The 26751-nt window shown below is 51.6% G+C and overlaps 1 protein-coding gene across 2 annotated transcripts; it reads left to right on the top strand.

Annotated features, from left to right (window-relative positions):
* The first annotated feature begins 925 nt into the window (after positions 1 to 925).
* On the top strand, positions 926 to 25548 carry RHCG (Rh family C glycoprotein). Of its 2 annotated transcripts, none has more exons than XM_047796804.1 (11): positions 926 to 1174; positions 8728 to 8914; positions 12370 to 12520; positions 15065 to 15212; positions 15976 to 16142; positions 17836 to 17973; positions 18139 to 18275; positions 18575 to 18699; positions 18902 to 18975; positions 24228 to 24320; positions 25141 to 25548. In XM_047796804.1, exons 1-10 carry the CDS (start codon positions 988 to 990, stop codon positions 24294 to 24296), a joined length of 1383 nt encoding a protein of 460 aa, XP_047652760.1. In that variant the 5' UTR covers positions 926 to 987; the 3' UTR covers positions 24297 to 24320; positions 25141 to 25548. The 2 variants fall into 2 exon arrangements, with proteins under 2 accessions (XP_047652760.1, XP_047652759.1); XM_047796803.1 differs by having other exon boundaries at positions 24228 to 24326.
* The last annotated feature ends 1203 nt before the right edge of the window (positions 25549 to 26751 follow it).

Genomic DNA, 26751 nt, shown 5'->3' with positions numbered 1-26751 from the left:
TTAGGGCTGAACCCATGGCATATGGAGGTTCCCCGGCTAGGGGTCAAATGGGAGCTGTAGCTGCCTGCCTACACTACAGCCTCAGCAATGCTGGATCCCAGCAGCATCTGCGACCTACACCACAGCTCACAGCAACACGGTCCTTAACCCGCTGAGCGAGGCCAGGGATCGAACTGGCATCCTCATGGATCCTAGTCCAGTTGTTACCGCTGAGGCATGAGGGAGCTCCTTTAATATGTTTTTTTCTTAATGCCCTTTTCTTTGGGAATGATGCTAATTTACAGAAAAGTTGCAAAGAGAGTACAGTTTCTCTGTACAGCTCACACTAAAATGCATAACCAGGGTCCCTTTGTCACAACTAAGAAACCAACATGGGTACATCACTAGTAACTAAACCTCAGAGTTGATTTAGATGTCTCCAGTTTTCCCTTTAACATGCTCTTTCTGTTCCAGGATACAACCCTGCTTAACTTCTATTGCATTGTCCCGTGTCTCCAGGCTTCCCTGGACTGTGATGGTTTCTTGGGTTTTCCTGGTTTTTCATGAACCCTGTATGAATTTTGTAATCAGGAAAAGGAAGGGAACAGGATGATGATGATGATGTGATGATGATGATGATGATGATTTATATCCGCGAATGCCTTCGTTTTTATCGCTGCGGGAGGCAAAGGATAGGCTTTTTCTTTCTCTGTTCATCAGAACAAAAGCGGGAAGGCAGAGGCTGGGGCGCCTTCATCCCTGCCCACTGCTCCTGCTCCCACAGCTGTCATCCCAACCTAAGGCGGGAAGCTTCGGGGCCCGCGGGTTTCCTCGCCGCCGCCGCCGCCGCCGCTGCCCGCCGGTTGGGCGAGCGCGAGGGCGGCTCCCAGATCAGCTGTTCTGCAACCCGACGCGGCCGCCCCGCCCCAGCCCAGGTCTTAAAAGCCTCTCCGGCCTCCAAGTGTCCAAACTGGCTCTCTCAGCCCTGGCTCCGCGCCCCCTGCAGCAATGGCCTGGAACACCAATCTCCGCTGGCGGCTGCCGCTCACCTGCCTCCTCCTGCAGGTGATTATGGTGATCCTCTTCGGCGTGTTCCTGCGCTACGACCCGGATGCAGACGCCCACTGGATCGAGGAGAGGTTGGGCAGGAACATCTCCAGCGACATGGACAACGAATTCTACTATCGCTACCCCAGTAAGTCCCGCCGCATTGCAAGCCCACCTGCGGCCTATCCAAGCAGTCCTCGCTAGTCTGATGGCCCTTCCTGGCCTCCCCTCTGCAGCCTGCTGCTCAGGAACCAGGGCCAGGCAGGAGCTGGAGGAGTCCCCTGCCCTGCCCCCCTTAGGCTCCCCACCAGGCGGTGTCCCCCGGTGTCTGGAGACCAATCTTGGGAAAGGGCCAGATGTGCCAAATTCCTTTCACCTGGTGAGAAGTCACTGGGGTGAGCTCCATCCTGTTGCCATCAGAGACCTCCAACCTCCCTGTCACAGAGCCCTTCCTGAGGTCCTCAAAAGACCCAGGTCTCATCTTGGTCACCAACCTGTGGGTGACCCTGGCTCCCTTGTCTCCAACTGGATCCTGGCTCTCCAAGTTAGGGGGAGTAGTTCCAATGTTAAGGGCTGCAGGAATGGCTCGGTGACCTGCCAGCCTTGCTGCTGGGAGCAGTGCAGTGTAGGGGACTGTAGCACCTACTACCTTTTGGCTTGGAGAGGGAGAAAGCACCCCTGAATTCTCTGGTATCTGTGGTGCTGTGGTTAAGAGCATGGCCTTGAAATCACCAGACCTCACCTCCGTCATGGCTCTGCCATGGACTAGGTAGGTGGCCTTAGCCAAATGCCAACCTTACAGAAATTCAATTTCCTTATCTGTCCAGTGGGGATAATAATAGGACCCACCTTGCAGGGTGAGGTGAGGCTGGCATGAGACACTGCATGTAAAGGTCTGGCCAGTGCATGGAATCCTTGCTCCATCATGGAGCAGTTAGAAGAGCCCTAAACAGAGGCCCTAGGACTCAAGTGTTGGAAGACCTGGCCCAAGGTCACTTGGGTCAGCCCAACCTCTGGACTTCCAGCCCAGGATTCTTTATGCCCTCGTGTTTTCTGGTTTTCCACACCATCTACCAGCAGCCAATGACAATCTTGCTTACTGCTGGTGCTCACATGGTCATGGACTGTTTGTTTTGGAAGGGACCCTAAAGTTCATCTCCAACAGTCACCTGTACAAACTTGTCTTCCCTCCGTGGCTTGTACGCCCTCAGTAATGGGATTCCACCCATTTTTCTTAGATCCAATCAAATAACGGCACATATTCAGATTGGGAACCCGCAGAAAAACATGGAGGTGGGGGAGGATGCAAGCCCAGGGAGAGCCTGCCACATCATGTGGCTGCCAAATAGCTCACTGAGTCACAGGCTATGTTAATAGAAATGTGGTGTCTAGGAGTTTCCATCGTGGCGCAGTGGTTAATGAATCCGTCTAGGAACCATGAGGTTGAGGGTTCGATCCCTGGCCTCGCTCAGTGGGTTAAGGATCTGGCATTGCCATGAGCTGTAGTGTGGGTTGCAGATGTGGCTTGGATCCCACGTTGCTGTGGCTGTGGCATAGGCCGGTGGCTATAGCTCCAATTAGACCCCTAGCCTGGGAACTTCCATATGCCGCAGGAGCAGCTCAAGGAAAGGCAAAAAAAAAAAAAAAAAAAAAGACATGTGGTGTCTAAAAGAAGGGAGATGACAGAAGAGGGTACCCTGTGATGACGAGGCCACAGCCTCTGCCGGGCTCCACGCAGGGCCGTGTTTTTAAGAGATTCTTGACAGCTGCAGCCTTGGAACTTAGACTTCAAATCCACCCTTCACTTTGCCCACTGTTATGCTCTTTGGTAGGAGACTGTCTGGCAAGTGGCAAGGCAGGCACACCTGAGAACTTCCTTTGCTTGTTTCAGTCCTTCCCTCCAGCTCTTGCTTCTCTGTTGGCCACAGAACTAACCCCTTGGTAGACCATGAGGGACAAGGCCTCCCAAGGGCATTTATATGCCCTGCATATGTCCGGGCAGTGGAAGGCCTCAAAACCCTATCATAGGAGCTATGGGACACACCAGTGGTTGGGGGGGTGGGTACAGTTCCCACATCTTCCCAACTTCTATCCCCACTCTCTCTACACCCACCCACTTGTCTTTCATGCTTTACTTCTATTCACTCAACAATCCAACAATCATTTATCTAGAGGCTGACCATATAATTGATCAACCAAATGCCAGTTTTGAAAAGGAAGAAGGAGGAGATTTGTAATTTGCCAGGACCCAGGCATACACTACGACTACGCCAGCAAACTAGGGCTTCTGGCCACTCTGGACAAAGAGAGAGGCACCCTCCCCCCACAACCCCACTCCTGGCTTCAGTGGGTTCAAGTGCTCTGTGATGGCTTCCTGGAGAGCAGGAGGATGGTGAGGACAGGAAAAGTAGGCTACATTCATGGCAATGTGCAGTTAGGGGACCTGCTTAGGAAGCATGCTGGGAGATGGACTGCATAGCTCAGCACGGCCCCCATGTAGAGTCTGTGAAAAGGATGGGAGTGAGGTCACTAAGCAGCAGGAAGTAGCCCCAGCCATCGATGAGGGCCTTGAGTTTCCCCTGCCATGTCCTGTGTGAGTGTTGGGGAACTCTTTGTCATCTGAGCAGGAAGTGACAGAGAGGAAAGGCGTGTAGGGAGAGCACACAGGCCCCAGGATTCCTTGGCAAAGGCAGGAAGTGGTGGCAACCACTCAAAGCCAATGTGTAGCCTCTCCTTCGAGCATCACCACCCCTGAATGAGGAAGGGAATGTTAGGAGCCCCATTCTACAGACTGGGAAACTAAGGCCAAAGAGGGGAAGTGTTTTGCAAAGGTTACCCAGCTAGGAAACTAATGAGCTCAGGGTAGACCTGGACCTCCCTCCTCCCACCTTCCTCCTGCCCTGCTTGGTCGCAGTGGCCATAGTTAGGAGTTGGAGGCACATGGCCTCCTGGCCTAGATGGGGTGGCAAGCCTGGGTTCCCAGGCCTCAAGGCACTTCTCAGGGGTGTGGGGTGAGGGCAGGCCCTTGTGGTGCTTTCCGGGTTCTTGGCACCAGGCTGTCAGCACCTGTGAGGGCCTCATTCCTACCCAGGGGATTAGTGGAATCCACTGGGCATCTCGGTTTCCAGTGGAGTCCAGCTCCAGCTGGCTCAGGCTGGGGCCCAGGAGAGCCTGAGGACAACTCCCAGGGTGTGGGCCCCTTGGTAGATAGCAGGCACAGAACCAGCGGGGGACCCACTCTGGCAATACCCTCAAAGGCTATGCTGCAGGCATCGGCTGCAGCACACAAACTGCCTCCTGCGCTGGGTCTCTGGGGCCTGAGTGGCCTGGGCAGTGTCTGGGCAAGGTTGGCCTGAGGAGGAGCCACCAGAACCTGGGCTCTGGAAGTTTCCTGGAAAAACTGAGGGAGGACTGGGATACATTTCCAGGAGCTGACCCCAGACAGAGGATGCCACGGTTTCAAACACCCGAAGGACTGTCCCATGAAACCAAGGCAGCAAGATTCACCCTTGCACTCCTGAAGCCCTGAACCTCAGATTCAGTTCCATTTAATAAAAGGTGAGCTTTCCACAGTTACCGCTGTGGCTCAGCAATAATGAATCAGACTAGTATCCATGAGTACTCGGGTTTGATCCCTGGCCTTGCTCAGTGGGTTAAGGATCTGATGTTGCCGTGAGCTGTGGTATAGGTTGCAGATGAGGCTTGGATCCTGCATTGCTGTGGCTGTGGTGTAGGCCAGTGATTCGACCCCTGGCCTGGGAACTTCCATGGGTGGCAAGTGGGGCCCTGAAAAGACCAAAAAAGAGGAGTTCCTGTTGTGGCATAGTGGTTAACGAATCCGACTAGGAACCATGAGGTTTTGGGTTCGATCCCTGGCCTTTCTCAGTGGGTTAAGGATCTGGCATTGCCATGAGCTGTGGTGTAAGTCACAGACATGACTCAGATCCCTGTGGCTCTGGTGTAGGTCGGTGGCTACAGCTCTGATTATACCCCTAGCCTGGGAACCTCCATATGCCACAGGAGCAGCCCTAGAAAAGGCAAAAAGACCAAAAAAAAAAAAAAAAAGAGCTTTCCAACCAGCAGAGGGCAGTGTAATCTGACTTTAGAATTAGGTCTGGCTTCACCACTGCATGGAATGAGTTACCTCCCTGAGCCTCAATATGCTCATCTATGAAATGGGAATGTTATTTAATACACAGATCCCCTGGTAGATTGAAGGTGGCAGGTGGCTGGGAGGGCACATCTCATGGCATGAAAGGAGAGGACAGCAAATAAGCTTCCTCAGAAGGGAGTCTGTCACTGAAGTTGTTTACGTGGAGGCCCAGCATCCCTTTAGAGACGTGGCCAAGGAATAGCTCTTTGAATATTAGTTTGAATGATTATAGTGTTTAAAGTCCTCTGTGCTCTCTTTGTGCTTATAAGGGCTTTTTGCATGCTTGGTCAGGCAAGGAATTTATTTGTTTCCATTTTATGGTGCATGAGATGGAGGTTGGAGATTTGCCCCACACTCAACTGGTCAGTGGCACAGGCAGGAATGAGGCCAAGCCCTCCCATCACACAGCACCCCTGTTTTCCCAGGTCTCTGCCACATTGCCATCCCCCACCATTTCCCAGATTTTGCAGTGATGGGGTGGTTCTGTGCCTGGCTCTGAGCTGTGCGAGAGGTGGGCACAGAGCCTTGAAGAATTGAAGGACTGGCCCGGAGGCCTCAAGGGCAACAGGTTAGGTTGGGCTGGCCTATGGAGCATGGGAGGGCTCGTACCCAGGACACTGCAGGGCATCACTCCTTCTGTGCTGAGGCAGCAGAGGGGAGACAGCTGATGTGGCATGGGGGAAACTTTGTTCTCAGATTTCAGAGATTTTCAAACCTTGGCCAGCTTCACTGGGGACCCATCCTGGGTGGGAAGAGCCAGCTAGGAAGGGGGTGGAGAACAGCTGTGTGCTGGTGCCCCCTTGTGGCAGCTCTCAGAGCTGGACGCCAGCGTGCCAAGCTCACCGGATCAGGGACCTCTAGGTGGAGAGCAGATTCTGGGCTGGGCTCCTTGAGGCATTGCAGGCTGGGGAAGGACGGGGAAGACAGAAGTATTGTCAACTTCCGTGGCCCCTTAGTGAGTCACTGACCCAATGCAAAGCATCTGGTCGGTCTTGAAAGAGAAAAAGAGAAGTAGTAGCTAATCTAATTGAGCAGATGCTAAAGAGCCACTCCAGGGTGCTGGTTGGATGACTTATTAAATGTGGAACCCACACCTCTCAGCTATTCCCATTTTACAGGAAACAAGCTGCCGATCAGAGAGATGATGTCCTTGATAAAGGTCATGCAGTCTTGGATGTTCAGACTGTTATCATTAAAGGCATTTGGTGGCACCAAATTTTATGAAACATAAATTAATAAAATGGTATGTTTACATGCTGATGCTGACCAATTTGGGAGATAAAGAGAAGGAAGCAAAAGGAGTTCCCACTGTGGCTCAGCAGTAACAAACCCAACTAGGAACCATGAGGATGCCGGTTTGATCCCTAGCCCTGCTCGGTGGGTTAAAGGATCCAGCGTTGCCGTGAGCTGCAGTGTAGGTGACAGACGTGGCTAGGATCTGGCATTGCTGTAGCTGTGGTGTAGGCTGGCAGCTGCAGCTCTGATTCAGCCCCCAGCCTGGGAACTTCCACAGGCCGCAGGTGCAGCCCTAAAAAGACAAAAATAAGAAAAGAAAAAAGAAAGAAAGAAAGAAAAGAAAAGAGAAGGGAGTTCCTGTCATGGCGCAGTGGTTAACGAATCTGACTAGGAACCATGAGGTTGTGGGTTCGATCCCTGGCCTTGCTCAGCGGGTTAAGGATCCGGCATTGCTGTGAGCTGTGGTGTAGGTCACAGACGTGGCTCGGATCCTGCGTTGCTGTGGCTCCAGCATAGGCCGGCAGCTATAGCTCCGATTGGACCCCTAGCTTGGGAACTTCCATATGCCGCAGGAGCGGCCCTAGGAAAGGCAAAAAGATTTTTTAAAAAAAGAAGAAAGAAAAGAAAAGAGAAGGAAGCAACAGAATGAATCAGGAAGGTGCTCGAGGAGAGGGAAGCTGCTGTCTGTGGCGGGGGTGGGGGGTAAAGAGAGGGTCAGAGACAGAGGTTGGGACAGCCAGGGAGTCACGGAGGACAGAAGACCGCGAGCGGGACACAGGCAGGAGAAGCCTTGGGAAGCCAAGGCTACCCTGCTCCTGCTCCTGCTCCTGAGCCACAGGGAGGACAAAAGCAGCCCTGACACTGCAAATGACCCCCCAGAAGGAGCCCCTCTCCAACCCCTCCTCAGCCTGCACCCCCTCTGCTGCCAAACAGCTGACACCCCTGCCTTTCCCAGGGGTTCCCGCACCCCACCCCCACTCCCTGCTAGCACCTTCCCTGTCTGATCCGCTAGCTTCAAGGCAGCCTGGTCCTCTGCTGTGGTCTCCCCCTCACCATTCCCATATTCCACCTCCTGTCTCTATTCGAAGGCCTGCCAGAGCCCAGGCCCCGGCTCCAAGCCCAATGGCCAGGCTCCATTCCCCTCACGCTGCCCTGCCTGCCCGCCACCACCCACCCCTGCCGCCAGCACTAGACACAGCACTTGCCTCCTCCAGGGGGCAAACCTTTGCTACTGTCCTGTGTACCAGCAGCCCTACCCTCCTGCCAACTCCCCTCCCTGCATCTGAATGCATTGCCTCCTCTCTGTCACACATCTCCTCCTGTCTGTCACCCTTCCCTTCTTCCGGAGAGTAACCGTAACACCATGCATGGTGCCTCCCCTCCATCAGCTCAGTTTTCTCCACCAGCTGGAAACGTGATAAACCATGAAACGTGATAATACACGAAATCGGCTGCACACAATGTGAAACGTGAGCAGAGCTGCTGTTTGTTTGTGTTCGTTTGAACAGAAAGCTCAAAGCTCAGAGCACCATGCTAGGGTGAGACCCAAAGCTCTCTAGCATCAACTTGTATGCCCCCAGCTTTTACCCAGCAGTGGGCCAGAGCCTCCTTCCTAAGCCTCATCCAGAACTTGTGCCGAAACAGGAACTCCCAGAGGCTCTTTTTTTGGGGCAGGGGGCTTCTTGCCTTTTCTTGAGCTGCTCCCGCAGCATATGGAGGTTCCCAGGCTAGGGGTCTAATCGGAGCTGTAGCCACTGGCCTACGCCAGAGCCACAGCAACGCAGGATCCGAGCCACGTTTGCGACCCACACCACAGCTCACGGCAATGCCAGATCCTTAACCCACTGAGCAAGGCCAGGGATCGAACCCACAACCTCATGGTTCCTAGTCGGATTTGTTAACCACTGTGCCACAACGGGCACTCCTTCCAGAGGCTCTTTAAAAAAAAATTTTTTTTAATTTGAAGTATAGCTGATTTACAATGCTATGTCAGTTTCTGATATGCAGCAAAGTGATTTTTATGCATATATACTTTCTTTTTCATATTTTTTCCCATTATGGTTTATTACAGGATATTGACTAGTTCCCCGTGCCATACAGTAGGACCTTGTTGTATCTTATGACCCGATGGGGTAGTGGCCCTTCTACCTGAAGCAGGGGCATTCATTACTGAGCCTAGCCCCTGGATCCAGAGGCAGGGATAGCAGGACAGGGCGCCGCCCAGGCCCGGTCAGTGGCAAGGAAGACACAGCCTCCGTGTGGGGACCCAGACCCGCTATGCCGGTGAGACCCCCACTGCACTCTCCCTGCAGGCTTCCAGGACGTGCACGTGATGATCTTCGTGGGCTTCGGCTTCCTCATGACCTTCCTTCAGCGCTACGGCTTCAGCGCTGTGGGCTTCAACTTCCTGCTGGCGGCCTTCGGCATCCAGTGGGCGCTACTCATGCAGGGTTGGCTGCACTCCTTTCACGGCGGCTACATTGTCCTGGGCGTGGAGAAGTGAGTGTGGTGGAGGCGGGGAGGCCACGAGGGGGGAGTGGGCGGGGCTCTGGTGAGGGGCGGGTCCGGGGGCGGGTTCCCTGGTCTTGAGGCGATTCGCTGCGTCCTCATCATCCAACCAGTGTACCCCGGGCCCTGCAGCAGACAACACACACTCACACACACACACACACACAAACACTCATACGCACACTCACTCATTCACTCACTTCCTGATTAGCGAGTCTTCAGGGTGGGGGTTCTAATGGTGTCCACGTGCTGTTGGAAGGGTTCCCCTCCTACTAAGGTGCAGGCTGCAGGGACACAAGGCCAGGCTTCTCTCCAGGGGCTGGGTCCGGACCATCCACCCTGACACATCAAACATCACAATTGCCCTGAGAGACGGCAGCCCATGAGATCCATGGGGGTGGTGGATGGCAGGCAAGGGGAAGGAGTGCTTGAACCAGCCTCATAAGGTTCCTTGTGGAAGGAACATTGAGGGAGAAATCCAGTCCAATGGAAGTGCTTCTCCCTGCCTTGCTGGTATCCCCAACCCCAGGAGGGACACAGGAAAGAGCTGTGAGGCACGTGTGGGTGTGGAGATCTAGGGCTGAAGCTGAAGTTTCTGCTGAGCCACAACGGGAATTCCTCCACCACCAGGTTATGCAATAAATTTACCAACTTGCCAAAAGCCAACTTGCCAAGCAGTCAACTCCGGAATGACTCATTTACCTCACTCGCTAGGCCTCCGCAGCTTCTGAAACCTATAGCAGTTTGCGTTGCATGGGACGAAATCAACTTTTGGGAGATTTCCACCCACTCCCACCCCCCATTTTAGTCAAGGTCTGGTTTACTCGAGGCTCTTCTTGAAGTCCACTTTAGACTGTCTTCAATTTCTGTAGACATAGGGCAAGTTTGGCCAAAGAAAAACATGTTTCGTAATTTGAGAAAGTTGGTGGTCGTGTGTAAAAACGAGCATTCATTAGCCTGCTTGAAAACCAAGTCCACAGAAAGGGTTTAGAGACAAATTGGCATAAAACCACGTTTAAGGTGCAGATCCCTGCTGCCAAGTAGTGGGCATCAGCCAGGTGTCACAGGCCAGGCGCCTGAAATTTAAAACATATGGCAAAGATTTGAAAAATATTAATTCACTCAAGCAGTGAATTAAGAGATACAGGAAAAAGAGTTGACTAGATAGAAAATGTTTTGGAACTAGTAAGTCAACCTTCTTGTACATAAAATCTATGACATACAGGTCACTCTCCTGTTCAAGATACACGAGAAATTCTCATTCCCAAAGCCATAGACCCAAAGTGTAAAAATACCAATAATAGATCTAATTGGCCACCACAGCTCAATGCAAAGCAAAAGTACATAGCTTTTTGTAAATGTTCAAAGGGAATTATTGTAAGTTTATTGTGAGTTAAGTGTTTGGTGAACCAGGTATTTAACAAATTAGTCACTTCCCAACTTGATTTTGGCACAGTTGACCTTCAGGGAAATGATTTCGGCAACTGAGATGGAGCCTATTTCTGGTGCCTGAGGCTGAGATGAGCCTGGTGTCCCCAGACCTGGCCTGCGGACCCTTCTCCTGGCTTCTGTCCTGTCCCTGCCAAAGAGTCCTACACATCCCACCTGTCACTCCAAGCTGGTTGCCCTCTGCAGGCCCTGCTGGAGATGTGACATCGGATGGCCATCTCCCAGAAGCTGATGGCCCAGGTGTGGGCTTTTCAGCTGTCCCTTTCACTCCTTCCTAGTGGTCACCTCTGTCACATGGTCTTCGGCCTGCAGTTATGGGAATCTGGGCAAAGAACTCAGCCTCTCTAAACCTCCATTTCCCATATTTATGATGTGGTTAATGATAGTACATCTGTGGCGTAGGTCGCAACTGCACCTTGGATCTGATTCCTGGCCTGGGAACTCCGTATGCTGCGGGGTGGCCAAAAGAGAGAAAAAAAAAATAGCACCTGCCCCATTGCTTCAGGTTGGTGCAGAAGGGCGTGTGCAGTACCGAGCAGGTAGTTAAAAGTCTGGCACTTAGCAACTGTCATCATTCATTCAGCCAGGTCCTGGGGACATAGCAGTGAACAAGGCTCCTAGAGGAGCAGACTTTCCAGTGAATATCCTGTCTTGGGAGGGACCTGACAGAACAAGATTCCCACTCCAGACACTGACCCTATTTGTCAGCTTGCTTCTTCTCACCTCCTGATTCATACACACACACACACACACACACACACACACACACACACACACACACCCTTCTGAGTGTGGGGGAGGGAAACTCCTTCAGATGTGACTGCCTTATAGTGGCCCCCGCTGTCTCTACACTGGCCCCAATTGACAAGACTCACCACTCAGAGAGCCACGTGGGGAGTCTGCCTTGTAACCCAGGACAGCTTTGCTGCTGGCAAGGCACCAGGAGGCCGGGGTTAGGCAAAGCAGGCACATTCATGCAACCAGGGTCTACTGTGACCGCATGACGTCAGCCTGTGTTGGCTGGCTGGGCTTTTGGGATCCAGACATAAATGGCCTGTGTACTCCTCTGCCTCCATCCTCTCTGTTGGCCTTCCTGCCCCCTCCCTCCACCAGCCCCTAGCCCCCTACCTCCTGCAGGAAGCCCCCTCTCTCCTCTGGACATAGACCCTCTCCCTCAGGTAAGGCGAAGAGGAGGTCGGAGTTCCCGTCATGGCTCAATGGTAATGAACACAACTAGCATCCATGAGGACTTGGGTTCAATCCCTGGCCTCGCTCAGTGGGTTAAGGATCTGGTGTTGCTGTGAGCTGTGGTGTAGGTTGCAGACACGGATCGGATCTGGCGTTGCTGTGGCTGTGGCATAGGCCGGCAGCTGCAGCTCCAATTCGACCCCTCGCTTGGGAACGTGCATATGCCACGGGTGTAGCCCTAAAAAGCAAAAAAAAAAAAAAGGTGAAGAGGAGATCGTGGTCATGATAACGCAAATGCAAGCAAGGCCCTGGGAGCCAGCAGGAGAGGGGTGTGTAGACTGAGCCGAAAGGATCTGGAGGCAGAGACCACATCTGGTTAGAGGAGTTGGGGAAAAGCTGCCCAAAGAGGAGGCAGGTGAGAAGAGGTTCTGGGAGGGCAGGTAGGAAGTAGAGGGCAGGGCCAGCCTACAGGTATGGGCTGTATTGAATGACAGAAACCAGTCCACGTGGGCGCCTTGAGCACAAGCTGCCTGCCAGGAGGGGGGCCTGAGATGGGGCTGCAAAGGAAGGGGGTGGCATCTACTATGTGCCACTGCTGTGCGGGATCTCTCTCATGCCATTTATTTTAGTTCTTAGAGTAGCTCTATAGGATGCTATGTACCCATTAGCACAGGAGGAAATTGAGGCTCAGAAAGTTTGGGCCACAAGCCCAAACCCACCAGGTCACCAAAGTTCAGACTCAACCCCAGGGCTCTGGGTGCCACTTCTTGCTGTTGCCTCAGCCCCTCCTCTGGCCTGTCTTCCCACAGCCTCATCAACGCGGACTTCTGCGTGGGCTCTGTCTGTGTGGCCTTTGGGGCGGTCCTGGGCAAAGTCAGCCCTGTTCAGCTCCTCATCATGACCCTCTTCCAAGTGACTCTCTTCTCAGTGAATGAGTTCATTCTTCTCAACCTGCTGGAGGTGAGCAGGGCTCAATGGGGATAGAGGTAAAAGGGACATTTGGGGAGATGGCAGGGGGACAGAGAAAGAGAGGACTGGGGAGATCTGCCAGCTGGATTCAGTTCAGATTTGGTAACTCAACCTGTGAATCTGTTTCCTCATCTGCACAGTGGGAGTAATGGCATTTATTGGGCAAGGATGATAGTCTACCTGGCAAATCATTCCAGCAGCTGGGCAGAGCAGAGTTTCCTCTTATGTTGGCTTTCTTGTCCTTTCTCTTTCCTACACATCAGATGGAAAGAGTAGGATGTTCCTGCACATATGCTCTCTCACACACCTACTCCCAGATTGCTCTGCCAAGAAAAAGGCCTGGTATATTGAGCGGACACATTTATAAGGAAGTTTCCCAGGGAAGTGACCATGGTGGACTTGTACAGCTGCACAGGTTGTGCACTGCACAAATCCAGAGGTGCAATTCACAAGGATTAGGGCAGGAATGATGGTCCCTGAAGTTGACCAATTCACTGGCCCAGGTAAGAGGCACCTTAGGCCTCTGACTCTCGCTCAGACATCTATTTGGTACATGAACAGGAGTAGGGGTTCTTCACAGACCCCATCCATTTTTTAATCCCTGACTCGTATCTTTGGGCATGGACTGGACACCCTCAGCTGTTTTTTTGTTTTTTTGTTTAGGCCACCCTACATTTAATCATTCATTTTGTCTTTTTTTTTTCAGCTATCAGACTAGTCCAAGCCCCCATATCCCTTCTTTTCAACTCATTTATCTTTATCTGATAAGGTCAAGAAACTTTGGGAGTTCCCATAACAAACCCGACTAGTATGCACGAGAATGCGGGTTCGATCCCTGGCCTTGCTCAGTGGGTTAAGGATCCAGGGTTGCCATGAGCTGTCGTGTAGGTCACAGATGCAGCTCAGATCTGGCATTGCTGTGGCTGTGGTATAGGCCAGCAGCTATAGCTCTGATTCAACCCCTAGCTTGGGTACTTCATATGCTGTGGGTGCAGCCCTAAAAAGACAAAACAAAACAAAAAACAACTTTGTCTAGGCCATCCCTATCCCTGGCACCTGGCCCAATGCCTAATAATTTCTCAACAAATATTTGTTAAAGGGATGAGTTTTGGAGTCTGACTGCTTGTCAGGCATGCTCCAGGCACTGGGATACGGAGGTGAGCAAGGGACCCCAAGAACTCACAATCCAATCGGGGGCCAGGAAGAAGATAGACAGCGAGACAAGCCAGCAATAGGCAGGAGGGCCTAAACAAGCTCCACAGCTCAGAGTGGCTTACTGGAGGAAGAAACACAAAACTAGGAGTTCCCGTGGTGGCGCAGAGGAAACGAATCCAACTGGGAACCTTGAGGTTGTGGGTTTGATCCCTGGCCTCACTCAGTGGGTTAAGGATCTGATGTTGCTGTGAGCTGTGGTGTAGGTCGCAGACGCAGCTCAGATCTGGCATTGCTGTGGCTGTGGCTAAGCTGGCAGCAATAGCTCCAATCAATTAGAGCCCTATGCTGTGGGTGCGGCACTAAAAAGAAAAGAAAAGAAAAGAAAAGAAAAGAAAAGAAAAGGAACACAAGCTAGAAGTCAGGTAGGAGTTACCCAGACAAAGGAGGGATCAAGGGCATTTTATTTTTATTTATTTATTTATTTATCTTTTGTCTTTTTAGGGCCATACCAGTGGCATATGGAGGTTCCCAGGCTACGGGTTGAATTGGAGCTGCAGCTGCCGGCCTACACCACAGCCACAGCGACGCCAGATCCTTAACCCACTGAGAAAGGCCAGGGATTGAACCTGTGTTCTCATGGATGCTAGTTGGGTTTGTTACTGCTGAGCCACAACAGGAACTCCATTCCGACTTTGTCAAGAAGGAACTTGAGACTTAAGGTTCAAAGGCACAGTGGGCTGAGTGAGGAAGCGTAGGAGGTGGAGGCCAGGACAAGGGAGGACACTAATTCTGCCTCCTCTGACTTTGGGGGACAGAGAAGGGCAGAGGGGGAGGGGAGCATATGGTAAGGGCGTGACAGGATGTAGGGAGGACAGGTAATGGCAGTCTTGATGGGGTGGTGTTGGGCCAGGAGTGGCGTGCAAGCGGAAGTGTGGAGAGGGGAGACCCCAGAGGCAAGGGCGAGCTCCCGGGAATTAAGAGGTAGAAAACTAGGGACAAACTAGATAGGAGGTTGCCCTGGGTCCTAGCTCTGCTTTACCTCTTCAGCTGTGCGACTGAGCACGTCCCTCTCCAGGCGTGGGTTCCCCGTTAGGCCATAATCCCATCTCTTGGGTGAGGATGCCCTGGATTGTGCTGGCAGACATACAGTCTGGGCTCAGGGACCCCCACTCTCCATTATTATTAAAGTATCGTTGATGTACTGGGGACCCCCCACTTTCTCCCCTTCCCTGTTGATTGGTCTGTGGGGGCCCTAAGTTCCATCCTGCAGCTTGTGGGGTCAGAGACAGCTGACCCTCTGAGTGTGGGGGGAGATGGGTGCACACTGTGAGGAGGTGGGGAGAGGAGGTGTCAGAGCCTTACAGGCCCCATGTACCCCAGGTAAAGGATGCAGGGGGCTCCATGACCATCCACACATTCGGCGCCTACTTTGGGCTCACAGTGACCTGGATCCTCTACCGACCCAACCTGTACCAGAGCAAGGAGAGGCAAAGTTCTGTGTACCACTCGGACCTCTTTGCCATGATCGGTGAGAGCTTCCCTAATGATTAAGGGCCACCATGATGGGTGAGGGCCGCCATGATGGGTGAGGAGTGCCATGAAGAGCTTTGGATGCCATGATCACACCTAGTCCCCACTTGGTCTGGTGGGTGGCTGCCAGTTCCCTTTGGAGGAAGAGCAGAGAGAGGTTGCCCATTGATACTTCCAGGATCCCAGATGCTCATCCCTTTCCCCCATGGGGCTGGAAGAAGTTGATCACCTATCCAATATGTTCCCTAGGATGTCCCAGGGCAGACACAGTGCTGATCAGGAACTGTCCACTCCCTCCCTGGGAGATGCAAGGTGTACATTCCTATTTCCTGTGTCTGTTCATTCCAGAAAACTCATATGAGCCACTCTCTCTGGTCTCTTAAAACCCAGCCCTGGCTTCAAGGAGCACCTCACAGTGTAGTGAAAGAGAATGGCAATGCCACCAGATAATCTCCCTACAGTGGAGAAAAAGATTCTCCTTCAAGGTGCTGTGGAAGCAGGGTTGGAGGCATTCAGCCTAGTTTGGGGGTCAGGGTATGTTTCCTGGAGAAGAATGGGAAGGCTAAGTGGGAGTTAGGTATTGAGTAAGGCAGGGAGGGTCTTCTAAGAAGAGCCCCCAGCAGGACTAAAGCTACAGGGGTGGGAAATCGCTGGGTTGTGTGAGTCACTTGACATCTCTGGGAGCTAAAGGGCAGGATGTCTGCCTGAGCTCTGCTGGCCCCATCTAATGCCTCTTCTCTGGCCCCATTTGGTCTGGCCAGGCACCCTCTTCCTGTGGATGTACTGGCCCAGCTTCAACTCAGCTGTGTCTGATCACGGCGATGCCCAGCATCGAGCTGCCATCAACACCTACTGTTCCTTGGCAGCCTGTGTGCTCACTTCGGTGGCGCTATCCAGCGCTCTGCATAAGAAAGGCAAGCTGGACATGGTGAGCAGTGGGGGCTGTGGGGGGGCATGGGGGGCTTCAACCACAACTGCCTGTGCCCAGGGGGCACTGATCATGATGCCCTGCCAACAAATCTTTGAAGCAGGCACCATAAGCATTATCGCACCATCTTGCAAATGAAGAAACTGAGGTTCCAGGAGAGATGATTTGTGTACATTACATAGCTGGCAGAGCCCAGAACCAGATTCTTGGAGGTTTTATGATGCCAGCTGCTCTAGATGAACTGGCTCCTCCTGCTTGCTCTCCTCCCCACAGCCTAGGTGCTGACAGCTGTTCTGGGCCCAGCACCTGCCCTCTGCCAGCTTCTGATCCCCCAGACACTGGCCCTCAGGCTTCCCTGCCTCCACCCGCCCTATCCCATACACTCAAAAGGGGATTCCTGGGAGTTCCCGTTGTGGCTCAGTGGAAACAAGCCCGACTAGTATCCATGAGGATGCAGGTTTGATCCCTGGCCTCGCTCAGTGGGTTAAGGATCCGGCGTTGCCATAAGCTGTAGTGTAGGTTGCAGACTCAGGTCAGATCCCACATTGCTGTGACTGTGGTGTGGGCTAGCAGCTGCAGTTCTGATTCAACCCCTAACCTGGGAACCTCCATATGCCATGGGTGCGGTCCTAAAATCAAAAAAAGAAAAGGGGGCGTGGGGAGTCCTTTTGCTGCCTTGTCCATTGCACTCAGAGGTTTGTAGGGATGCAGTGCTGTCCATTGTCTATCCTATCACACCACTGGTGCAGGTATTTCTGTCACTAGTGGGGAGACGCCAAACCCCATGGGTATTGGTAGATTTTTCTGGAAATAAAGACCACCTCTCTATGATATTCTGACACTAGCTTCTAGACACAGGCACATGTGGGCTGAGACGTAGCCAGGAGTGCCTGCTATTCCCAGACACAGCTCTGAGCCCCTGGATGCCCTGGACAGTCACTGCACAGAGAGGTGGGGACTCAGGCACCGGCGGGAGAGAACAGTTCCACCCACCCAGGCACATGCAGGGAGGGTCATGGAACAGGGTCCAGACCAGGGGCTCTGGCTCCACACAAACCTAGATCAAGACACCCTTCTGCCCCTTGCTAGCTGTGTCATCTTTAACAAGTCTGTTAGCCTCCCTGCACCTCCATGTTCTCATCTGCAAACGTCAAAGAATAACTGCTCTTACCTTCTGGGCTTGTGGTGGACGTGAACAAAATCTCCGCATGCCAGCAATGCAGTACATGGCGAGGTGGGCCCCCAGCGAGCCCCCTGGTGCTTGTGTAGGCTCACAGACTCTGACCTGTGTACGTGTGACTGTATAGGCCCCATGTCAGGTACATGTGCACGTGGAGAAGATCACACACGTGCACCTGGGCACACAGGGATGCCTGGCACCCAGGTAGAAAGGGAAGATACAGACGTGCTGACGGAACCCATCGTCATGACACAAGTGCACTGCTCTGTGCACATGGAAAATGCCCCGAGTGCTGATGTGGGTGGCACAGGTGCAGAGAACACAGGGGTGACTGTCCCGAGCCTGAGCCCAGCTCGGAGACCTCTGCTGGCTTGCTGAGATGCACTCTGGGCCATGTGTAGCTCCCAGGTGGCATCCATACACAGCGGGTCAACTTGCGCTCTGGGTCCGCTCCCCCAGGACGGTATCCTGGGAGAGGACTGAATTCCTGCCCCTTCTGCCTGCCCCGCCCAGGTGCACATCCAGAATGCCACGCTCGCGGGAGGGGTGGCCGTGGGCACGGCCGCCGAGATGATGCTCATGCCTTATGGCTCCCTCATCGTTGGCTTCATCTGCGGCATCATCTCCACCCTGGGCTTTGTGTACCTGACGGTGAGGGGCCCGGGCCCGGGGCTGCGGGCTGCAGGATGCTGGGGATTGTGTTTTCCTGACAGTTGGTGGGGGGGTCGCTAGGGAGGAGGTGGGGGGCTGGAGAACCCTGCGTCTGTGTGCATTTGAGGCCTCCCAGCCCGAGCAACATCCATCTCCCCTTTCCAGCCCTTCCTGGAGTCCCGGCTGCGGATCCAGGACACATGTGGCATTCACAACCTACACGGCATGCCCGGCATCATAGGCGGCATCGTGGGGGCCGTAACAGCGGCCTCTGCGAACACTCAGCAGTATGGGCAGAAGGGGTAAGAAGGGGAGGGGTGCAGGCGGTCGAGCACCCTTGTTCCTTCTCCATCGATCCTTCTGACTCTGTCTCTCACCCCTGGCTTGCCCAGCCTGGACCACTATTTCTGAGCCTCTCTCCTCCACCTCTGCCCTTCCATAGGAATCTTAGAGACCATCTGATCTTGGCAATGGCTCCATTTTGTGGATGGGAAGCCTGAGGCCCAGGGGTCGTTGAGCCTCAGCGCCCACTGACGTTTGTGGGTGTGTGTCAAGTGGCCTCTCCATGGGGCCCTGACCTGCCCCCTTGTCTCCACTCCAGGCTTGCCCATGCCTTTGACATTGATGCTACCAAGACAACCTGGACAGCAAGCATGCAGGGCAGTTTCCAGGCTGCCGGCCTTTTTGTGTCACTGGCCATGGCCCTGGTGGGCGGCCTCATCGTAGGTGAGTTGGGGGGTGGCTGGGCTGGAGAAGCTGGGGCCCTGTGGCTAGGGGACCCAAGATCGTGTCAGCCAGGAGCTCCTGGAAACCCCTTGTCTCTGCGCTTAGAGCTGTGGGGCTGGGGGATTCTTCCAGCTGAGGGAAAGGGCTGGATAGGCAGAGCAGAAGTCACTCCTGACCTCTCGTGACCTCCAATTTCCTTTAGGGGTCATTTTGAAATTACCCTTCTGGGGACAACCCGCTGATGAGAACTGCTTTGAGGATGCCGTTTACTGGGAGGTAAGTTCTGCGGGCTTGTCTCCCCGCACAGCCATGGGGCCGGGGATTGAGAAAGCGGGAGGTGGAGAGTTTGCAGACAGAACCTGTGTCATCCTGTTCCTTTAGCCAGGAAGCTATGCCTCCTGAGGGTTGCAGGCTCCGTTCTAGAGCAGCAGGTCCCAAACCATGGTCCTCTGTGCTCCCCGGAGCTGCAGCCGCCCCTGGGAACTGGTGACAAGTATAGATCGTCAAGTCCCACCCAGACTTCGTGAATTCAAAACCCAGCCCCCTTGACAAGCCCTCCGAGTGATTCTTTTATTATTATTATTAGAGCTGATTCATAATGTTCTGTCATTTTCTGCCACACACATATATATATACATTCTTTTTCTTGAATTATCCTCCATCATGTTCCATCACAAGTGACTAGATAGAGTTCCCTGTGCTATTCAGCAGGGCCTTCCGTGTGATTCTGATGAAAAACAATTCTGTGGGAGTTCCCATCATTACCAGTTCACTGGTAATGAATCTGACTAGTATCCATGAGGATGTGGGTTCGATCCCTGGCCCCGCTCAGTAGGTGTTGCCATGAGGTGTGGTATAGGTTGCAGACACCTCTTGAATCCCAAGCTGCTGTGGCTGTGGCACAGCTGGCAGCTGCAGCTCGTTTTTGACCCCTAGCCTGGGAGCTTCCATATGCTGCGGGTGCAGCCTTACAAAGCAAAAAGAAGAAGAAGAAAAAAAAGCAATGAGATCCTGCTGTATAGGACAGGGAACTATATCTAGTCACTTGTGAAGGAGCATAATGGAGGATAATGTGAGAAAAAGAATGTGTATATACATATGTGTGTGTATGACTGGGTCACTTTGCTGTACAGAAGAAATTGACAGAACAATATAAATCAACTATTATAGAAAAAAATCAAAATCAAAAAAAAAAAAAAAACCTCCTCTGAACCATTGGCCAAGACCATTGGTTTCAGCCCTAACATGCACACTGGAGTCACCTGGGGAGCTTTAAAAGTTTTCCAAGTCCAGGTCTCAGCCTCCAGAAAGTTGGAGTTAATTGGTCTTGTATCGGCCTGGATGTTAGGACTGCATTTGTTGTTGTTGTTGTTGTCTTTTTAGGGCCGCACCCATGGCACATGGAGGTTCCCAGGCTAGGGGTCAAATTGGAGCTGCAGCTGTCAGCCTACACCACAGCTACAGCAACTTATGGCCACACTGAATCCTCAACCCACTGAGCGAGGTCAGGGATTAAAGCTGCATCCTCACAGATACTAGTCAGATTCGTTTCTGCTGAGCCACGACAGGAACTCCAAAACTGCATTTAAAGCTTCCTAGGTGAATCTAAGATACGGCTTGGGTTAAGAATCACAGTGTCATGCTTGGCTTCCATAAGAACCCCCTGGAGACCTTGTGAACACTCCGTTTCCCAGATGTCCGACCAGAAATTCTAATTCAGTAGGGCCTGGAACTCTGCATAGGAACAAGCACCCGTGATCAAGTACTGACAGTTCTCCCGGTATCTAGAGAAGTGTCAGTACAAAAATCCAACTTGACTAACATGGTCCTAGAAGCTGAAAGTAGTAGACTGTCACAGAACTTACTTTAAGAACATGCCATAATTCCGGCTTTCCTCCCCACGAATTACTGGAGGTATTTACCTTCACTCGGCGCTAGAGGGCAACACAGACATTCCTTCTCGCCTCCTGCGCTCTCCCCTCCTGACAAGCAAGGGCAAGGCCCTACCTAGTCTGTGTCTGTGGCTCCTGAGACAAGGGTCTGCCCTCCATTGTCCTTCACTTGGCTCTGCATTTTTTTTATTATTATTAAAGTCTGGTTGATTTACAATTAGTTTCAGGTGTATAGCACAGTGATTCAATATTTTTATAGATTATAAAGGTATTATGAAATGATAGCTATATTTCCCTGTGCTGCACAATATATCCTTGCAGCTTATTTTATACATAGTAGTTTGTACCTCTTAATCCCCTATCCCATCCTGCCCCTCCCTTCTGCCTTCTCCCTACTGATAACCATTAGGTTGTTCTTTACATCCGTGAGTCTATTTTTGTTCTGCTCTATTCATTCATTCATTTTACTTTTTAGATTCCACATAGAAATGGTAACATACAGTACTTGTCTTTCTCTGTCTGACTTATTTCACTAAGCTTAATACCCCCTGATCCAACTATGTTGTTATAAATGGCAGAATTTTGTTCTTTTTATGGCTGAGTAATATTCTACTGTATATATACCATGTCTTCTTTATCCACTTATCTATTGTTGAATACCTAGGTTGCTTGCATATCTTAGCTACTGTAAATGATACTGTTATGGGGGAATTCCTGTCATGGCTCAGTGGTTAATAAACACAACTAGCATCCATGAGGACACGGGTTTGATCCCTGGCCTCGCTCAGTGGGTTAAGGATCTGGCGTTGCCGTGAGCTGTGGTGCAGGTCACACATGCTGCTCGTATCCTGAGTTGCTGTGGCTGTGGTGTAGGCCGGCAGCTGTAGCTCCAATTGGACCCCTATCTCGGGGGCCCTAAAAAGACAAAAAGACCAAAAAAAAATAATACTGTTATGCACATTGGGGCACATATATCTTTCCAAAATAGTGTTTCTGTTTTCTTTGGATGTAAATTTTTTTCTTTTTTGCTTTTTTTAAGGTTGCACCCACAGCATATGGATGTGTAGCTGCAGGCCTACACCACAGCTACTGCAATGCCACTGAGCGAGGCCAGGGATCAAACTGCATCCTCATGGATGCTAGTCAGATTCACTTCTGCTGAGCCACAACAGAAACTCCTATTTTTAGTTTTTTGAGGAAACTCCATACTGACTTACATACTGGCTACAGCATTCTCACTCACAAATGTATAAGGGTACCCTTTTCTCCACATCCTTGCCAACATTTGCTATTTGTAGACTTTTTGATGATAGCCATTCTGACAGGTCTGAGGTGATATCTCATTGTGGTGTTTTTTTTTTTTTTTTTTTGGCTGCCTGCGGCATATGGAATTCCTGGGCCAAGGACCAGGTCCAAGCCACAATTGCCATCTACACTGCAGCTGCAGTAACACTGGATCCTTAACCCACTGAGAAAGGCCAGAGATCAAAACCTGTGTCCTCATGGATTCTAGTCGGGTTCATAATCGCTGAGCCATAATGGGATCTCCAGAACTTAAACTATTTTAGACACCACAACTAGAAACTACACAGGTTTAAGGCCCATGAAATAAACTAAGAAACATTATCAATTACATATGTAGAAGTTCACTCTTGGTTCTATTTTAATCTTTATCATCTATTCTAAGCTCACACCTTCTCTGTGCAGTATATTCTTTTTTTTATTACTTAATGAATTTCATTACATTTATAGGTGTACAACAATCATCACATCCAAATCTTACAGCATGTCCATCCCAAACCCTCAGGGCATCCCCCCACTCCCCAACTTGTCTCATTTGGAAATCATAAGTTTTTCAAAGTCTGTGGCTCAGTATCTGTTCTGCAAAGAAGTTCAGTCTGTCCTTTTTTTAGATTCCACGTGTCAGTGATAGCATTTGATGTTGGTGTCTCATTGTCTGACTGACTTCACTTAGCATGATAATTTCTAGGTCCATCCATGTTGCAAAAAATGCCAGTATTTCGTTCCTTTTAATGGCTGGGTAATATTCCATTGTGTATATGTACCACCTCTTCTTGACCCACTCCTCTGTCAATGGACATTTAGGTTGTCTTGGCTATTGAGAATAGTGCTGCAATGAACATTGGAGTTCACATGTCTTTGCGAGTCATGGTTTTCTCTGGATAGATGCCCAGGAGTGGGGATTGCTGGATCAAATGGTTGTTCTATTTGTAGTTTTCTGAGGAATCTCCATACTGCTTTCCACAGGGGTTGCACCAATTTACCTTCCCACCAACAGTGTCATAGAGTTCCTTTTTCTCCACACCCTCTCTAGCACTTATTGTTTGTAGACTTTTTGATGACGGCCATTCTGGCTGGTGTAAGGTGGTACCTCATCGTGGTTTTGATTTGCATTTCACTAATAATTAGTGATGTTGAATATCTTTTCATGTGTTTTTTTGGCCATTGGTATGTCTTCTTTGGAGAATTGTCTGTTTAGATCTTCTGCCCATTTTTCGATGGGGTTGTTTGTTTTTTGGTATGGAGCTGCAGAAGGTGTTTATAAATTTTGGAGATAATCCCTTGTCAGTTGATGCATTTGCAAAGATTCTCCCATTCTGTGTGTTGTCTTTTCGTTTTGTTTAGGGTTCCCTTTGCTGTGCAGAAACTTTTAAGTTTAATTAAGTTCCATTTGTTTATTTTTGTTTTTACTGTCATTAATCTAAGAGGTGGACCTGAGAAGATGTTGCTGTCATTTACGTCGGAGAGTGTTTGGCCTGTGTTTTCTTCTAAGAGTTTTATAGTGTCTGGTCTTATATCTAGGTCTTAAATCCATTTTGAGTTTATTTTTGCGTATGGTGTTAGGGAGTGTTCTAATTTCATTCTTTTCCACGTGGCTGTCCAGTTTTCCCAGCACGACTTATTGAACAGGCTGTCTTTTCTCCATTGTATATTTTGCCTTGTGCTGTATATTCTTCAGCAGTGCTCAGTCTCAAGTAATATAATTCCGAGTCAGTGGAAGTAAGCCTCTGGGTGGTTTACCTGGGAGATGAGGTGGTTTCCCAGTGGATGGAGGTGAGACAGATGCTTCCCAGGACCACAGTTGAAGGAATCTTTGGGATCATCTCTGAGCCTTGAGGTCAAGGTTGGGCTGAGCTGCCCCACCCCTACTCCACCTACCAATCCACTTCCAGCTTTCCCTGGATCTCCCTCTACCTCACTTTTGGACCTGCCTGCAGTTCAGGGAGCTTGCCATGTTGCCTCTCACCTGGCACACTACTACTCTTTCAGAGGTGTGTTCAGCACAATCAAAATCCCCTCAGGCTGGGTTATCAGCCTCCTGAGTGCATATTGCAACTCTTGCTGTCACTATGCACTTCACTTGAATGCCTTCCCATCGCTCTACTGTCTCAGCCTTGCAGCGTCCAGCACCCTGGACAGTGGCTAAGCCACGTAGGGGCAGGATACCTGTGTGAAGGACTGCCCGCTTCATGGCATGCAAACTGCACAGTGATCACAAGGTGGCGCCCGTCACACACCATTTGCTGTTCCTGACTTGCCCCGGCTCTTCTAGTTCCATCAGGGACACCTGCCCAGCCTGGGCAGGACCCTCAGAGCTTCTTCCTCTCTCTGCAGATCCCCGAGGACCAGAAGAGCCTCGTCTCCCGTTCTGAGGATCCTACCCTCAGGCCCACGGAACCTTAAAATCCCAGGGCAAGTGAGAAGCCGGTGAGGGTGAGCTCAGCTTATTTTGGGGGGCCCAGCTCTGGGAATCCGATCCCACTAGCAATGGGGCAAAAAGCATCAAAAAATGATGATATGAGTTTCCACCTCCTCTGCCTGGAGTGGAGCAGCAGGCTGGAGTTGGTGGGGAGGTACTCAGACTACATGCCTCCTGGACAGACAGGAATTTGTGAAAGGTGCTCTAGACTGAAGGAATGTATGGAAGGTGGCCTGCATGTGTACTTGGCTTTGCTGCCTATTGACTGAGTGACTTTGAGGATCTTTCCATCCGAGAGACAGAGCCTTGATTTCCTCATTTATAAAAGTGGAGATGACACTTCTGCCCGGCTCTACTCCCTTGATCGACTCAGGCTAGACCCATTCTTCCTTCCTTTCCTGTCTCCTTCCTTTTTTCCATAACTAACATTTCCTTGCTCCCTCTGAGGACTGTGCCAAGCCCTGTCTCGTGCCTTTTGCTTCTCTAACCCTGCAGAGACCTCTACAGGAGGGGTGCAGTCACTTTACTCTTTTTAATAGATGAAGAAATTAAGGCTCCGAGGGGTTCAGGCTCTTCAAAGTCACACAAAGGGCCAGTGGAAGAACTGGGCTCTTTCGTCACTGTCATTGTTCTTATATCTGTTATCTGACCTCCTTGGAGGCCAGAGCTTGGAAGGAGCTGCATCTGGGGCAAAAGGCTGAGTAATGTGGCAGGAGAGGATGTTGGGATTTAACAGAGAAAACAAGGATGTGGTCCAGAAAAGGAAAACTTACCTAAGGGGCTACAGCAGGACGTGACAGTCCACTGCTCTTGGCTCTCTCCCTGCAGGCTCCACAGACTCTCCTGGTGCTCCTTGAGGAGTCAGTGCTGACCAAGCCAGGAACCCAAGAGCAAGGCCAACGGTACCCTGCCTGATGGCCTGATCCAGGCCCCACCCCCACCCCCATCCCAGGGGGCCTGCCTGAGAATGGAGGAGGAGCTGTAGACAGAGTGGGCATCCAAGCCAGGTTCTGGCTGCAGGAGACCTGCCACTGGGGGAGCCCGCATCCTGAGTGGGGGCCAGGTACTAGAGGTGGACCCCTAGCCCTTCTAGGGGACAACATAGCTGCCAGCCACTGAGCTCCCTGGGCTCTCCCACTCCCTGCCAGTAACTTCCATGCCCCCTGAGTCCTCCAGACCTCTCTGTGCCATGCAAATGGTGGCCTCCATGAATAAAGGTCCTCGGTGTTCTTTGTAGAATGGGTATGAATGCTCCAACAGGGCCAGTTTGAGGAAGAAAAAGACCCAAGAGACCTCCCGCCTTGGTCCTGACCTCCCGGCGCAAGCTGCCTTTCACACTGTACGGAAAATCATCCCTGGCTGAAGAGGAAGAATTTGGGCTGCTGGGGTCTGCCCAGCCTCGATCCCCTCTAGCAGGGTGCAGCTTTGGGGACCTTTTTCCCCAAGGTCCCTCCTTACTTCACATCAATCACCCCCAGAAACTCACCTGTATGTGAAACCACCATGCCCACTGGGCCCTCCATGGACCCAGCTCCCTTTTAAGGGCCCTCAGGGGGAGTTCCCATTGTGGCGCAAGGGTAAATCCGACTAGTACCAACGAGGATGTGGATTTGCTCCCTGGCCTCGCTCAGTGGGTTAAGGATCCAGCGTTGACATGAGCTGTGGCGTAGGTCACATACACGGCTCGTATCCCGAGTTGCTGTGGCTGTGGTGTAGGCCGGCAGCTGTAGCTCCAATTCAACCCCTAGCCTGGGAACTAGCCGCAGGTGCGGCCTTAAAAAGCAAAACAAGCAAACAAATAAGGGCACTCAGGCAGGGTGAGAGAGTAGGAAGGTAGGGCTTTTGTGCCCAATCCCTCTCCCCCAACCCTACCCCCTTCCTCCCTGCCATACCAGCCCTGCTTTCCCTCTACAGTGGGAGAAGGTTGCCATCCCTTATTAGGAGCCGCCGCCACCTTCGGCAGAAAAAACACACAGTTCCTGCCCTCAGGGAGCTCACAGTGTAGCTGGGGGATCAACCTGACACCCAGAATCCATTGTGAACTCTGGCAGGCTTTCAATGCCCAGGTGGCTTACCAGAGTGGGCCGCCTGTGCAGGGTTTTGGAGGCTGAATAGGAGTTCATCAGAAGCATGGCAAAGGGACAGCATGATTCCAGGAATGGGAATCAACATGGCGAGGGCTGGCATGGCTTAAAAAGGAGAGGAGGCAAAAATGTGCCAGCTGGAGAATAAGCAGCAGGATCCAGATCCTTTGTAGAGCAAAGGCTCCAGGAAGAAGGGGTGAGGGGAGAGGGAGGAGAAGGTCTCTCCTGCCTCCAAATCCGCCCTTCCCACCCTCCTGACAATTCACACATACACAGACATTCCGGCCTTCGTTCCCTTTGCCAGAGGAGGAGGGGGAGGAGGAGGAGGAGGAGGAGGGAAGGAGGAGCTGAAATG

Source organism: Phacochoerus africanus, chromosome 9 (assembly GCF_016906955.1).
Source record: "Phacochoerus africanus isolate WHEZ1 chromosome 9, ROS_Pafr_v1, whole genome shotgun sequence".
NCBI lineage: Eukaryota > Metazoa > Chordata > Mammalia > Artiodactyla > Suidae > Phacochoerus > Phacochoerus africanus.
The sequence above is the reverse complement of the archived record's forward strand: the minus strand, read 5'-3'. Positions and strand labels throughout refer to the sequence as shown.

Coding starts and splice junctions, on each gene's coding strand:
- RHCG (XM_047796804.1), top strand. CDS start 988: ATGGCCTGGAACACCAATCTCCGCTGGCGGCTGCCGCTCACCTGCCTC. Junction 8,915..12,369: donor ATTGTCCTGGGCGTGGAGAA/GTGAGTGTGGTG, acceptor GTCTTCCCACAG/CCTCATCAACGCGGACTTCT. Junction 18,700..18,901: donor GGTGGGCGGCCTCATCGTAG/GTGAGTTGGGGG, acceptor AATTTCCTTTAG/GGGTCATTTTGAAATTACCC.